Source organism: Brienomyrus brachyistius, chromosome 19 (genome assembly GCF_023856365.1).
Source record: "Brienomyrus brachyistius isolate T26 chromosome 19, BBRACH_0.4, whole genome shotgun sequence".
Classification (NCBI taxonomy): Eukaryota; Metazoa; Chordata; class Actinopteri; order Osteoglossiformes; family Mormyridae; genus Brienomyrus; species Brienomyrus brachyistius.
Genome location: NC_064551.1, coordinates 1,928,892 through 1,943,592, shown reverse-complemented (window position 1 = coordinate 1,943,592; position 14,701 = coordinate 1,928,892). Strand labels below are relative to the sequence as shown.

At 41.9% G+C, this 14,701-nt stretch overlaps 2 protein-coding genes across 6 annotated transcripts in view; both read left to right on the top strand.

Annotated features, from left to right (window-relative positions):
- The first annotated feature begins 467 nt into the window (after positions 1-467).
- LOC125714462 (cytochrome c oxidase subunit 7A2, mitochondrial-like) lies at positions 468-2,968 on the top strand. Its single transcript, XM_048985116.1, has 4 exons — positions 468-604; positions 1,435-1,521; positions 2,512-2,596; positions 2,752-2,968. The coding sequence occupies exons 1-4, from the start codon at positions 587-589 to the stop codon at positions 2,805-2,807; spliced, it is 246 nt and encodes an 81-aa protein (XP_048841073.1). The 5' UTR covers positions 468-586; the 3' UTR covers positions 2,808-2,968.
- A 2,700-nt stretch (positions 2,969-5,668) lies between these two features.
- Positions 5,669-14,701, top strand: part of col12a1b (collagen, type XII, alpha 1b) — a 67,100-nt gene continuing 58,067 nt past the window's right edge. For 4 of the 5 annotated variants that reach the window (XM_048985082.1, XM_048985083.1, XM_048985080.1 and 1 more), the window contains exons 1-7: positions 5,669-5,910; positions 7,034-7,137; positions 10,708-10,824; positions 11,347-11,490; positions 11,944-11,997; positions 13,028-13,291; positions 14,518-14,682. In XM_048985082.1, the coding sequence (XP_048841039.1) occupies positions 7,074-7,137; positions 10,708-10,824; positions 11,347-11,490; positions 11,944-11,997; positions 13,028-13,291; positions 14,518-14,682 (808 nt within the window). In that variant the 5' untranslated portion in view covers positions 5,669-5,910; positions 7,034-7,073. The remainder of the gene's footprint in view (positions 5,911-7,033; positions 7,138-10,707; positions 10,825-11,346; positions 11,491-11,943; positions 11,998-13,027; positions 13,292-14,517; positions 14,683-14,701) is intronic. The other variant, XM_048985084.1, reaches the window with a different exon arrangement.

Sequence of the window (14,701 nt, the reverse complement as noted above, 5' to 3'; positions counted from 1 at the left end):
TTTGTGCGCGCACATCGCGTTCAACAGCTTCTTGCTTAAACTCACTGTCGGCGAACGAACGCAGTATAGTTATTAATAAATACGTATAAAACATAACAGGCCTATGAAAGTTACATGGTGTACATTGTCCCCTGTAGTTTAATGCCTATGGCACACTTTACGGAACATGTCTGTATCGTTTAGGTTTATACTAATTAGTCGATTAATTCTACATTTTTTACTTCAAACTTACACAATACTGTTATTATTGGAAGGGCTTCAAGAAATATTTTCCCACCCTGACTTCTTAGGGGCTCCGTAGATTCACAAATTCATATTAAATCATGAAATAGTTATAGGGCAAAAGTGGCCAGTGCTGAGGTACGCGGCCCCCAAAAAAGCATGAATTCTTATTAGTGTCTAACTATACAGAAATAAGGAAACTTTAAAATCGAAAGGGCTTGTAGTTCCCCTCCCAGACAGCAGGTGGCAGAGGTCCTCTGCACGCACCTTCTCAAACACCACAGAAGAAGATACGCACCGACATCTATTACTTGAAAGTTGCAGTGCCCTTGTGTTTCACCTACGAAGCGCTACCCCAGTCAGGATGTTCAGACATATTCAGGTAATTGCAATTTTTGACTTAAAAACTACTGAATATTCATTCCTAACCATTAACATTTAGATTAAAGGGACTTGCTACTCATATATGATACCTAATATGATTATGGCTGCGAATTAACTGACATGGCGGTCAGTGTCAGATCCAGGCCGGTCATTTGCGGTCTAATTTCGTAATATTTGTCTCGGTTGTAAGGCACTTTAAGGTTTAACGGTGAGCTAAAGTTGAATTCCTCACATTGATAAAACGCAGTGGGGCAAATTGGGGAATTATATTTTAGCGCGACTGTCTTAGCTTTGCCTTCTAATTACGAAGGGCATTAGCAACGCTAGCTATGCTACGGACGATCTAACTTTTGACTTAAATGTCTTGGAAAGAGACCTTTTACAGACGTTAACGCCAAATGCTGTGAGTGCATAGAGAGTTACATTTGCTTAGAAACGAACTTCCTATATTGCACCCACGAATATTCAATAGGCGAACTTGTGCTGGGAAAATAAAACTGCAAGTGCAAATTATTCTTGAAGAACTTTAAATTTTAAACGTACTTTTATTACGTTGCCCTCTATAGTCTTGTCATAGTTTTTCTGGTGTAGTAGGGAGGTATCGGCATTATGGCATTTTCTTACAAAATAATAGATTGTGAGGGTCAGCGTCAAGTTAGATGCGTTTATATTGGGTTGTTAGGATGTACATTTTAAGTTAGTGTTATCACCGTTGTATTTTCGAGCAGAGAACGTGAAATTAGTGTGGTTAGCTGCTACAGGCCTAGGATGTGTTTGTGGGAGAAATTGATCATGATGATTTGTCTTCCGGCCTAATTCTCTGCCCAGGCAATCCAGCAAATCTCTCGCCGGGCAATCAGCAGCAGTGCCCGGAGGCAGGTGAACAAGGTGCCTGAGAAGCAGAAAATGTTCCAGGTGAGTGGGGGTGCAGCAGGGTATATGGGGGGACTTGGGCCTGCGCTTCTCCCGGCTGCCCAGTCGGCAGGACTTTGGCGATCTTTCTGGAATATCACTCCTGTGGACCGACACTGAGGTGGTAACTGCATCCGCAACAGGGGATACTCTGAAGGTGCCCTAAAGGGACCTGCTGACCCGATCTGTGATAGATTTCAGGACTGGTCTCAGACTGTCTGGCTGAGGGGTAAAATGTAGCAAATTTGCTGTGATGAGTAGCATGAGATAAAGGTTTGTACGTGTGGTCTGTGGTCTCATGAAAACCTCTCTTCCTTGTTATAGGCTGACAGATAAGTATGTCTTCCATTGAACTTAATAGGTGTAGCTTGGGCTGGAACTATGAAAACTAATTGCTGTGCATGGAGCACGAGAAACGAAATGGTTGCTGCTGAGTAGCTGTGGCTTGAGGGCTTTGCTAATTCCACAATAACAAAATGATTTTTATTTCCTGGTAGTGTCAGTTCTTTTCAGGTAGCTTTTCTTCCAATGATATTGCAGGCTGTCTTTTGTACGTTGTTACATTTACGTAGACGCACGAATGGATCAAGGACCTCTAGCAGTCCCTGACTTATCCTGGTACTGAAGGAGTTAAAACCAGGGTTAGGGTTAATATATCCACCCTTCCCATCCACCGTTTGGTGCTTTTTGCTTTGTAGCAAACGCAGGTGTGTGGCAAATGAAATGAGCATGTAGACCAGACGTCCTTTAAAACCACAGGTCTTTACCGTACGCAGTGTTAATGCCTAAACCTTGCCGGTTCCTTTTTAGGAATATTCTTTAATGCATACAGTGGAAGTGCATGTGTGTAGCAGACACCACACACATCCTGCTCTGTATGTGTCATGAGGAATCACTCATGGCCTCTTACATTAACAAGCCACTTCCTGTGCGCACAAAGCGGTCGGCGTCTTCCCACAGCGTCTGTGTAATCCTCACTCTCCGCCTCTGCAGGAGGACAATGGCATACCCATCCACTTGAAGGGAGGCTCTGGTGACGCTCTCCTGTACCGGTTCACGATGGCTCTCACTGTGCTTGGTAGGTGCAGTGCATTTCACTCGGATATTCAGATCATTGGCACTTTCATATTTCTGCTCCTGCTGCATTTTAAGCTAAACGTTTGCAGCAGAGTTTGTAAGATCATACTTCACTTTTGCTCACTTGCAATCCTTGGGTCCCCTTGTCTTCCACAGGTACTGGCTATGTCATATATGAATTGGTATCTGCTTCTTTTCCCAAGAAGGACTGAATTTCACGTTCACCGCTGTTTCAAACCACCATTTTCAGATGTAAACTATCTTTATCAGGGAATTAATTTTGTCCTCATACTGGCAGTTAATGTGATTGGGATCAATATTTATTGATTGTACTGTATTAAACTGCAAACAATAAAAGCAGCCTCCAAGACCAGCCTGTTTTTGTGTCATTTAGCCGGTCAATGGCTTTCTGAAACACTTTTAGTAGCGTTTGTTATATTTTGCATAGTTTTTTTCTTGGTGGTTTTTTTTCTTGTTACTAAGGCAACACCAAGATAATCACACTAAATTATGATTTCCCAGTCTTCTTCCGCGGTGGTATGAGAGGTGGATAAATGAAGGAAGAATTTACCTGCTTTTGCTGTTGAATGTCCCACAACGAACCTAAGAAGTCATTACTTTTTCAGCTGGAATTGTTGGCTCAGAGAGCTAATAGGGTGAGGGCCGTTGGGGACCGGGGCCGTTTGTGTGAGGGACTTGCGGACTTTGCTGCGACTGCTGACACTGACATGGGAGACCTTCAGTTACAAGACTCTGAAGATTGTTGAGGGTTCAGGGATATTATTGAGAGGAGTCGCAGCGCTCGACTTGGTGGCAGCTCCAGTTGTTACCGGCAACTGAGGAGGACGGCTGTGAGGGCCGGGAAGGAGACAGGAAATCAGGTGTGTCACATGCTCACAGTCTAGTGACCCACGTTCTGCTTATAGAGGAATCGAAGCATTACGCACATCTGAGTCTGTTCTTCAGAGACTTGCAGTCAGGGTGGGTGATGGGAAGGTCCTTACGGGTGACACTGCAGTTGTGACCAATGGGTCAGCTACTTTGAGCAGCTGTTTGAAGCTGATCGTCCGGCTAGGATGTTGGACATCTGTGGGTCCACAGGTCTTGAGGCTGATCCTCCGATCAGCTGTGAACCACCCAATCTCACTGAAACTGCACGGGTGGTGAATCAGCTGGAGGTAGGGAAGACTGTCCGGGGTGACGTCCTGCTGGTGGTAAGTCTGTCCTCCTGACGCTGCAGACAATCTCTGCTTCCATTTGGGAGTCAGGTGTCATCCTAACTGCCTGAAAAATGGGACTTGTTGTTCCTAATTCGAAAAGGAAGGGTGGTCACCTGCATCGCAGCATCTACATGGGGATATCACTGCTTTCAGTGCCAGGTAAGGTCACTGTCCCCTCCATTACACCTTGTGTTACACCCTGTTACACACTGTCCTCTGCATTACACACTGTCCCCTGCATTACTCCTTGTGTTACACACTGTCCCCTGCATTACACCTTGCGTTGCACACTGTCCCCTGCATTACACCTTGCGTTGCACACTGTCCCCTGCATTACACACTGTCCCCTGTATTGATGAGAACCCTCAGTGCCAGGATGCGGTTGATGGTCAACTTCTTAGGTGTAAAACCGCACTGCACACGTGGCTGGTGGGTGACCGTATTCCAGTGCTTTAAAGTCCAGTTGTGATGCTCCTCTGCCCGTTGCTGGTGCTTTTGACGGTGGACAATGGACAGCTGGGCTCTCTGACTGGCCCACTGCCTCATCCAGCGGGGTGAGATGCCCTCTCTTCATTACTTACTCTGACAATTAAGGGATCTTATGTCAGCACGTATTCTTTTATTCTAATTCTAAGTTGGAGGACCTCCTTAGAGGGCTGGATGTAGATTAACATCATATCCCGGATGATTCTTACATAATGTATAAAATGTGGTGCCCTTTTCTGGGCTGATTTCCTCACTGAACTCTATATACCTTCATTTAATTGTTTTCATTGTTCTTGGCTAAGTAATGCCACCAAAAATATTACAGCGTCATTCATTTGGATAAGAGTTGAAGGTTGAATATGAACTGGCCACATTTCCTAACGCATCAGCCATCCTCTCCTGTGTTCCTGTACTTGCCGGTTTCAGACACCAGCGTTCACTCTACCAAACGATTCATTCCCAAAAGAGATTTGACGTTAGGAAGTCTCTCAGTCTAAGACCTTTATCACCACAGGGTTTCCCAAGGTGGTTCTCGCAGTACTAAAGTAATATTCTTGAGTGAAATCCTGATTATTTAGTACCAACAAATGTTCATGTATCAAGCAAGTTTCATATAAGCGCATGAAATAACACAATTAAACCTTGTATCATTATCGCCGATTGCATTGTTATATTTCTAATTCATCACTAGAGGGCGCTATCTGCAAAGAAATGTATTTGGTGTCACTCACTCGTAACCGACGCACCAAGTGAACCCTTTGCAAGAGAATATTCCACACATGTTCTGAATATACATGTCATCATCATCCTTGTTATTGCCGGTGTTCAAGATTTTGTAGATGATGTGTTGTGCATTAATAATTACGCCTATAAAAAATGTACATTTTCATGAATATTTAAAGATGCTCCCGTGTGTTTGTGAAAATGACAGTGATACTTATTAAAGTAATCAGATTACTTGTTGACATTACTCGTACAAATAAAATGCGTGAAATCAATGTATTTCCGACTTACGTATTGCGTTTAGTCAGTCAAAGCCAAATAAAATACAAATGTGGTTCTGAATTAGCGTGATGTGCTAAGAGTCTCTTAAGCTGTGTTCCAGAAAGAGATGTTATTCTGTTTTTCCATTGTTTCATATACAGAAATAGCTTTTATTGCCAGGGAAACACGTCTCATGGTTTCCAATCGCAGATGCTATAGCTTCAATATGCGCAAAGTCCGGTGGCAGATCCACTTTTCGGTGGTCATCATTCCCAAGGAATGCAGAGAATTATGCAAAAGTTTCCAGAAGTACATCCCCGCTTCTGGAGATGTTGCGCATTAAGCTGTGGCGCCGTTCCACCTTCGCTGAGTGTCGTAAGAGCCCACGATAGTAAAAGGAGAGTTGGGAACAGCCCCCTATTAAGTAGCAGATTCTGCGCGGAGAATCTCCCCACTTGGAAACAGGCTTCCTATACGGACATCTGCTGCCTGGGCTGTAAGTCACCGTCCAGCCGAAGTCTTCAACCTCCACCCTGAAGCTCATCTATCAGGTTTCTGCAGGGGCACCGCTGAAGAAGCTTGGGTTTAAAAACCATAATCAATCCATCTAACTACACTTCCACAGGTTAGCGCCGTTTTCAATGAAATGTCTAATAATTTATATTGTTGAAGTATACTCAGAACGATGTTATTGATTATAAACTAATTCTGGAATCAAAGTGCTATTTTACTCTGTTCCACTGGATTATGTAATACGGTTAATATGTAAAAACAGATTATTCAGTTAACGAAACTGAATTGATTCTGTTGTAATGGTTTATTATGACATTATGAAATCACGTTATTCAATAGACTAAATATCACTATATTGTTTATTCATTGATGCTTATGTTTAAGGCAGATCCTAACAGCAGCTGTAGCCTACATTCAAAGGGTACTATTCTGGTAAAAAATCTTTTCAAATTTATTTTCACTAATCCACAGTGGGTTACTATTTAGGCTTTACTGAAAATTCCGTTTCAATTATGGAAATTTTCGTATAAATTAATATATATATAATTCAAATAGACAAAACAGAAGATTTTTCGTTGTAGTATTGCTACTAGATCGCCCGAGTTCCTGCAAATTATTTTCGGGATGTTAGCTAAATTACTTAAAAGCTCTTCGAGAGAATGCTGGTTCTCTGCTTTTGTCTGGACTAAGTGTTTTAGAACATGTAATTGTAATTTTATTCATCTTAACATTTATGATATTTTCCTATTTTTCCCCTGCCGGTTTCATTCGCTTTATTATTATTATTATTATTATTATTATTATTATTATTATTATTATTATTATTTAAATCTCTTTGCAAACACCTTTACCGCATAATGTTATCAGGTCGTGTTAATCGGACGCGCACTTTATCCTCCACCCGCCCTTTTTAATACTAAAAATAAACATAAAAGTATTGCTGCGTTTGATTAAGATGAATGTCATTGAGTGATTTATTAATTTTACTTAACAATGCAGCAACATTAAAGGAGTGATTCAGAGCTGAGCTTCCCTGTTACTGATTATCCGTTTTCCTACTAACAAAGCAGATTTTTTACGCTGTTTCTACACAGGTCTGCACATACTGTAGTATTTAATGCATGCATGCATACTGTATACTTAATGCGTGCGACCTCTGGGTGCCGCATTTTCATGACGGTCCCCGTAGCCCGATGCAGGCAAGCTGCCGATCTAACGTGCGCCTCTTCTTCTAGATCCATTCATGCGCTGCTGAAAGGAGGCTCCATCCCGAAGATGAGGCAGGCTCTGGCAGCCGCCGCGCTCCTCGCACTCATATTACCCTCAGTGGAGGCACAAGGTAGCGCAAGCCGCCTCTCCTTTGCCGTGTCTGGTGCTTATCTAAGTGCAGCGCGGTGATTTTGATTTAATGACTTCGGCTCACGAACGATGCTGGTGTAATTCGCATGATCTTATAGAGACATGCCTCACATATCATACTACTTGTAATTAAATAAAATTGTGTGCCTTTTTCTACTGGAATGTACGTTACTTTATCCAAAACAATGAAATGATTTACGTTGAAATGTTTCTGAAATATTTATTCTAACTGAAGTTATGCATTGCTTTATTGGTTTTCGGAATGACGAGCTGTTCTGAGTTATAGCGACGCCTACTTGTGCAGTACCGCTGCCGTCTGTAATACAAACCGATGTAGCAGATGTACGGACGAGTAACGCAGAAGAGTGCAGTTTGTCGAAGCTGATATTCCCACTAGTTCCTCATGGAAAAAGTTGTACATAAAAAAAGAAAAATGATCACTGGATATGTTTTACATAAATCATGAATTCTGATTTACCTTTCGCAAAGTACAAAGGTGGACAGCACCCAATGGTGAAGTTGGAATAGGTCACTCCGTGTAATGAGAAGATATTATGCGGGTGGCCGCGCCGTAGCGGCACAGCAGAACCCCGCTGTCATGAGTCCTTTGTGTCAATATGGCGTCTTTGCTGATTTGGATCAGATGAGAAATGCATCAACCATCTGAAAGCCATTTCCCAGCAGTGAAGAAAAAAATGTCAAGTTAGGTCCAAAATTAATTTACTTTGAGTGCATTTGCAAAATGAAAGTGGTTAGTTGATTAATTACATACTCAATTTTCTTTTGAACACATAAAAATCAAACATCAATGATCATAAATGGTTCATTGATAGTAGATTATTAAAGATTTCTCTTTATCATCCCATACATAACAATGGAAAGTTTTTAAAAGTAGGGTTAATTATTTTTAGTATATCTTTGTGAAATGGAAAGTTTTTGGGCCATTAGCCAGTTTTACGCTGATGTAGCCCCACTTAGAAACACAGGCATGAAATTCCTGAAATCACCACGTACTCTTCAGTCTTTGGATATTTGTTAATTAACAGTGTAGCTTTTATTACCTCTGTACACTTCTGTTGGCTAATGCCTATCCTGGGGTCAAGGGTCACGATACTACCTCACATGACACTTCTCATCATAACTTTCATATCACCGATACTGAATATCACATGGGTATATATGGTGAATAATGAGAAGATAATCCAGATTAGTTCCTCTGCCCCGAAAACCATCATAGAGCTACCATGTGCTGAACAAACCTGAAGGACCCCCCCGTGCTTATGGGGTATGTTAGGGTAAGCAGGACCAGAAGATGGATGGATGGATGGAAGGATTTTAAACAAATCCAGGAATATTTTATTAAATAAATGACAGCAGAGGTTTTGTTTGTCCTAATTATCATATAAAATTATCTATTGTTAGACTAAATAATTTGAAAAACCTGAAAGTTCACATTTATACTTTGTCATTAATAATATAATAATAATAATAATAAATAATGGCAAGGTGGTATTGGGTGTGTCTGTGTGCCTGTGCGTTTGTGTGCCTGTGTGTGTGTGTCTGTCTGTGCGTATGTGTGTGTGTGTTTGTGTGTTGTGACTGTGCGTGTGTGTAAAAGCCATGTAATAAAAAAAAAAAAAAAAACCATGTGCTGTATAAAGCACGAAGACCCCCCCCCCCCCCCCCCCCCGCAGTGCTAATGTCATTGGGGTCAGGAATGCCCCACTCGGAGGCGAGGAGTGAATGGGCCTCCCACTGCTGCCCTTGAATGGATCTCCCAGGTTGGTGGTGCCCATTTCTGTGTCACTGTGTCGCTCTGGCTTTTGCTGGGGTCAGCTGTCGTCTGCACTGCGTACTGGATTTGATCCAAGCCACGGCTTCCAAATCGACATTTTACAATGATATTCTTTGCTCCCAAATGTCCTGTATTCGGTGAGCTGACACACATGGCTGCCGCAGTAGCGCCCCCTACCTGCAGCAGCCACCACATGGAGCCAAACCGTTCTAGCACAGGTACCCATAAGTCATTGCAGGACATGAGAAAGCTGTAGGGCTCTTACAATGCAGACTCAATAGACACAGTACTTCCTTAGTAGACAAGAACTTAATATCTGAAGGTAATAGCTGATTATAGCTTAATCCAACTTCATTAAATAATAATGTATTAAGCATCCATTTTTATGTTGCAGGGAAAATTTTAACAATGCTTTAACAGTGAGTGAATTTCAATACCAATTATGCAAAGATCATACTTGTGGTCTTGGCCAGGCTGGTCTTCATGGGATCAGTCTTGTTCGGTGAGGATGCAACAGACGCATCCTTGATATTTGGGGCGGAGCAAGACCAGTATCTGGGGCGTTTTACTGTCCCCTCTACTTGTATTCTTTGGCAATGGAAAATGATTTAAAACAGGTTCACGAGAACACAAGTACAGTCAAGTACCCATTGAGATTCACCTACTGTTTATCTTTCCTGAACTTTTCACTCAATACATTTTGAGCAGTAACTGTATTGAAAATGTAGAAAAATAATAGCATTAAATGCGTAAATCGAGTTGGGAGCATAACGAACATTAGGATTCATATAGAAGAATATCATTTTAAAATGATATGCATTTATAATTTGTTTGTCTGATCCCTCTTGTACATGGAAATCTGTCCAGTGCTTCAAGTTGTTTCAAACAACTTTTCATGTACATGTGCATGGTCATGTGACACCCAAAGAGAACCATAAAGGCGACAGGTTTTGTCACACAGCCAGGTTATAGTTGCTTATGTATTTGCTTTTTTATTATTTTGCTGGAAATGTGCTCTCTCTGTATTTCAGTTGTTTCCTTTCTAGTTAAATGTATGAGCAGTCTGTCACTTCCTTGTTCTCAGACGTACTTTAAAGACAGAAAGTACACAGAAGTCACCTGTGATAGTTTTGTACAATTTTTCTGGAGGTTTGCACTGGATCCCAGCTGCCTGTCAAACAGTCCAGATTTTCGCTCCCTACCAGGAACTAGGTGGGAGCAAAAACGTGGACCGTTTGCTAGTCCATGAGGGCCTGGCTGGGAAATACTGCTCTGTTGTATAATTAGTAGAACACTAGTGAATGTTATACTGTTTTGTTGTGTCAATAAATCTCTGACATGAAAACCACCCGTGTGTGTTGGTTGGGCATGCATCGTCGATGTCTTCCAGCATGACATGCTCTTATTCAATGTCTGCACTTGTGGAGTTGCTGTGTGGAGTTTTTTTTCCCCCCAAAATCCCTGTGCTTGAGCTGTGGGCTGTGGATTCGCGGTCACCCGGTTCAAACAGATGTCATTTTGCTCCAAAATGGCCTCTACCGCCTTCTATGTCACGATGCCTTTATTTCCAGTGTGCAGAGCCTCACTGTTATTGTCATCGTCTGATGTGGCAGCTTGGCCCTAAAAGTTTTAGTTGCTGGAATATTTTATGTCAGCATGCAGTCAATTCAAAATATATAACCAATTTCGTAGTTTATTAATACACTTTAATGCTTATGTGTCCAGAATTAATATGTCTACTTTCCTCTTTGACAGTGGAATCACCTTCAGGGTTGAAATTTAAAATTCTAAATGAAAACACAGTGCAAATGACATGGAAGCGGCCAGTATCGCAAATAGACGGCTTCAGAATACTTGTGACGTCTGATACAGGTAAGAAAGCGTTAGAAGGTTTTCACTGGCCGTCCGTGCCGGTATGACCCAGGCATGAAAAACTGATCTTGGATTAATGCAGCAATGCCTACTGGGAATAAGCCGCGTCCAAGCATTTGTGGAAGTTCTGAACCTTGCGGAAAAGCAGAACTGAGGAGCTTAACTTAGTTTGCAGCATCGTGGAGTGGAACTCCCTTTTGGCTGGTCTGCTTCCTGTCTCCAGAGGAATGCGTCCTTCAGTGTTTTAATGTTGCATTACCTTTCTGTTGCCCTTCACTAATTCAGCACCGGTCCTTAAATATCAGACCTTACAGTGTTTAGGACAATATCCAGCTGCATTTGGAGCTGAAGTTACAGGGGATTATATCTCGACTAGGCAGATTTACAGTTGCAGATGTAATCCTGCAGAGTCCCTCGCTTCAGACACAAGTAGCTCCCCCGTATGATTTAACAGCCCAACTAAACATGGTCTTAATTTCTTGCTAGATTTGTGATGTTTTTGCCTGTGTCTGTCTATTGCAGAAGAACTCCCTAAAGAATCAGTGCTTCCTGCTTCAGCAACAAAGACATCCATTACAGATCTGACCCCTGATTTAAACTATGTAGTAACAATTGCTTCCTACAGAGGGGATGAGGAAAGCCTCCCCATCTCAGGCCAGCTTACGAGTATGTGCTTCTCTTCCTTCTAGCCGTGCTTCCAAGGGAGCGAATGCATGGTTTTTGGGCCCAAAGTAATAAGTACAACCCTAAAAGTGGTGCTTAAGGAAACCTCTCGGATAGAAAGACCCTGTAGCTGTTTAGGGGAGAAAAAGTAAAATGGGCAAAATCCACAAATAGTGGAGGGAATTATGTCTGAAAATACCTAAGACCGAAAACATTATAATATTAATTCAATGTTATAATATTAATATCTGTAACTATATTCTGTATCTGTATACTGTCTCTCCCAAGGTCCTAGTCAGGATAAGTTGTTGGAAGTTGAATGATTTAATGATGGATGGATGGAGTAGCTAAATATCTGTTGTGCTAAGAATGTCACAGTACACTTGTAGATGCTGCCTGCTTGGTGTCTTTGACTTGTTCAGAACCAGTACCAAGCTCTTCTTTCTTGTGTTTTAGTTCAAAGTAGCGCAGATGGAACTCAGAGGAAACCGCAAATCGCCGATGCAGTTAGTAAGTATATTCTTTGGATTATATCGCCATGAATAGTTGAAGCAGGGCTGCAGTTTTGTCACAAGGCAATAGGGGCCTTTAGCAATTATTAAAAGAAAATGTGATAAATCACTATCTGCTTTAGTCCAAAGGAAATGAGAGTTAAACTGGCCAGTGAAGTGTAGCAGGCAGGTCTGTGCAGCGAATGTGCAGTGAATGTGGCTATAGCATCGCAGTGCAGTGCTCTGCTTTGTCTGGGCAGCGTCCGGAGAGCGTGCTCTAGATCGCTGGAGTGAAAAGTAGTTTTTCATAAATATATTCCCTAAGCCCTCTGTCAGGGTTCAGAGAGAGGAATGGCAGCAGGAAGGTTAGATGTTTTCTTCACCTTAGAAGACCCTGAATGAAGCCAATGCTGAAATGTCCCCTTTTGTTTAAACGAAGTGCAAGTAGGCAGTTAGTCTACAGACAGCACAAATACAGACTGTGGTCTGAAATCCCTCTGTAAATCAGGAATTACCTGTCTGTCCAGAGGATTAAAGTTAAAACACAATGATACTTTAGTCATCTAAATAACAATTCCAGATGTTTCAGAGTATGCAATTGATGCCCATTCACTAGTACACCAGAATTAGAGGATACTAAAAGATTTTGTGATTTATTTATTTTTATTTTTTTTTAGGTCTGTGATTTTGTGTTCAATAAGATAGCAGTGAGAAAACAATGTCAAAATGTTTCATGGAACTTTTCCACAGAACACAACAAAGAATAAAAATGATTCATGTGCAGTGGCTGACATAAAATGCCAGGGGAGGGCTGCTGCGATAAACTGTAGCAGCCCAGTTCTCCAAAGGAGAGTTTTCCAGAACATTTAGAGAAGAGAGCAAACTCATGCCGTCATCCTTATATCCAGGTTAGCGATGGGAAGTCTGTAGGAAAGCAGATGGGCTCTCGTTTTAGAAATGTGTCTCTGCAGACCGTCGCCTCGAATGCCTCTATTTTCATAATTTGTTCTTTTCTGGTATATATGACATTGTGGCCTTGTCACCCCCAGAATGTTCCGTCAGCACCATTGGAGACTTGGTCTTCCTGGTGGACGGCTCATGGAGCGTCGGGAGAGAGAACTTCAAATTCATCCGCAGCTTCATCAGTGCCATGGCAGGTGCCTTTGACATCGCCGAGGACAAGACCAGAGTGGGGGTTGTGCAGTACAGCACAGACACCAGGACCGAGTTCAACCTGAACCAATATTTGAAGCGTGGTGAACTTCTCCGAGCCATCAACAGCCTGCCTTACAAGGGCGGTAACACCATGACAGGTACACAAGTCGCGCATCTCACACAGTCTGCTAATGGGCTAACTCAGCAACGACGATGTTATGTAATCCTTTCATATGCTCTTTGAAGATGCTATTAATAGTCAAAGTTAAAGTAAACTTTAATAGGGACAGAGCACAGTACTTTAGTGATTAATCCATTTCAAATAACTATCAATCCCTTGACTGGTTGAACAAGATGTCCTCAAGATGCAGTAGAACAAACATATGGAGAATTTGTAGGTGCTCTTAGAAAGATCTGGGAGCCAACACAGAATACGCTTGAAGGCGGTGGTGTAATTTTAAACATCATAATGCAATCTGCCATGGAACCATAAGAATGCGTGTAAACTGAGCTGGATACTACATCAGCTACGATAACGTGCAGCGGAGGTGCTGGGTGGGACCCGGCGCTTCTGCTGACTGCCAGCGGGTCTCTCTGGCGCCCTCCTCTGTTTATTGTCTAAAGGCTGCTGGTGAGAAGTTCAGCCAAACGTTCCACACACATCGTCCAAGGGCTGTGCTTTACGGGTCACCACCTGACTCTCAGCTATGCATCAGAATTTCGTAAATACTGGAGGCTCCAGGTCCTTGCTGACCTAGATGGAAATGGGAAAACTTTTTTTTTTTCGTGTTTTGAATGAACTGCAGTGAATAAAAGTTCAGTAAACTACATTAAAGGTATATATGTGTTAGCTGAGCAATTTCAAAACCTCTCCTATAATCACCGCAGCATGTGCACTAACCATTCCATACACATTCCATACACCCATGTATTTGTTGATTCGAACACTAGTGTGCCTAATCAATTCCTCATTAAATTAACAAATTTGACTAATTAATTAAGTCAGCTGGTGCTGTAATTTAATGAATACATGGAGTGGCTGAGGTGCCCCTGGGGTGAGGTTTGAGAACTGAAGTGATGCTCTTCTTCTTTCAGTGACTTTCTGGAGAACGGAAGAGATTCTTCTTGTTTTTTTTTTTTAACGTGTTACCGTTCATTTTTGTATATTATAATGTTAAACCATTTTTTTCCCTGAGCAAATATAGACATATTACTCAAATAGCTTTAAACGTTTTGACCGGCTAAGACTTTATATATGTATTTCTTATGAAAAAAACTCTGTATACATTGTATGAATATTATTTAGAAAGGCTACCCAGATTTCTTTTGTACTGTTTGCCGTTACGTTCCAATTAAAAGGCTACATGTCGTGCGTTCTCTCCAGGAGACGCCATGGACTTCCTGCTGAAAAACTCCTTCACTGAGACCGCAGGAGCCAGGAAAGGTTTCCCTAAAGTGGCGATGATTATCACAGACGGGAAGTCCCAAGACCCAGTGCAGGACTATGCCAAGAAGCTCAGAAACACTGGGGTTGAGATTTTTACGTTGGGTATGTTACCTATACTAAT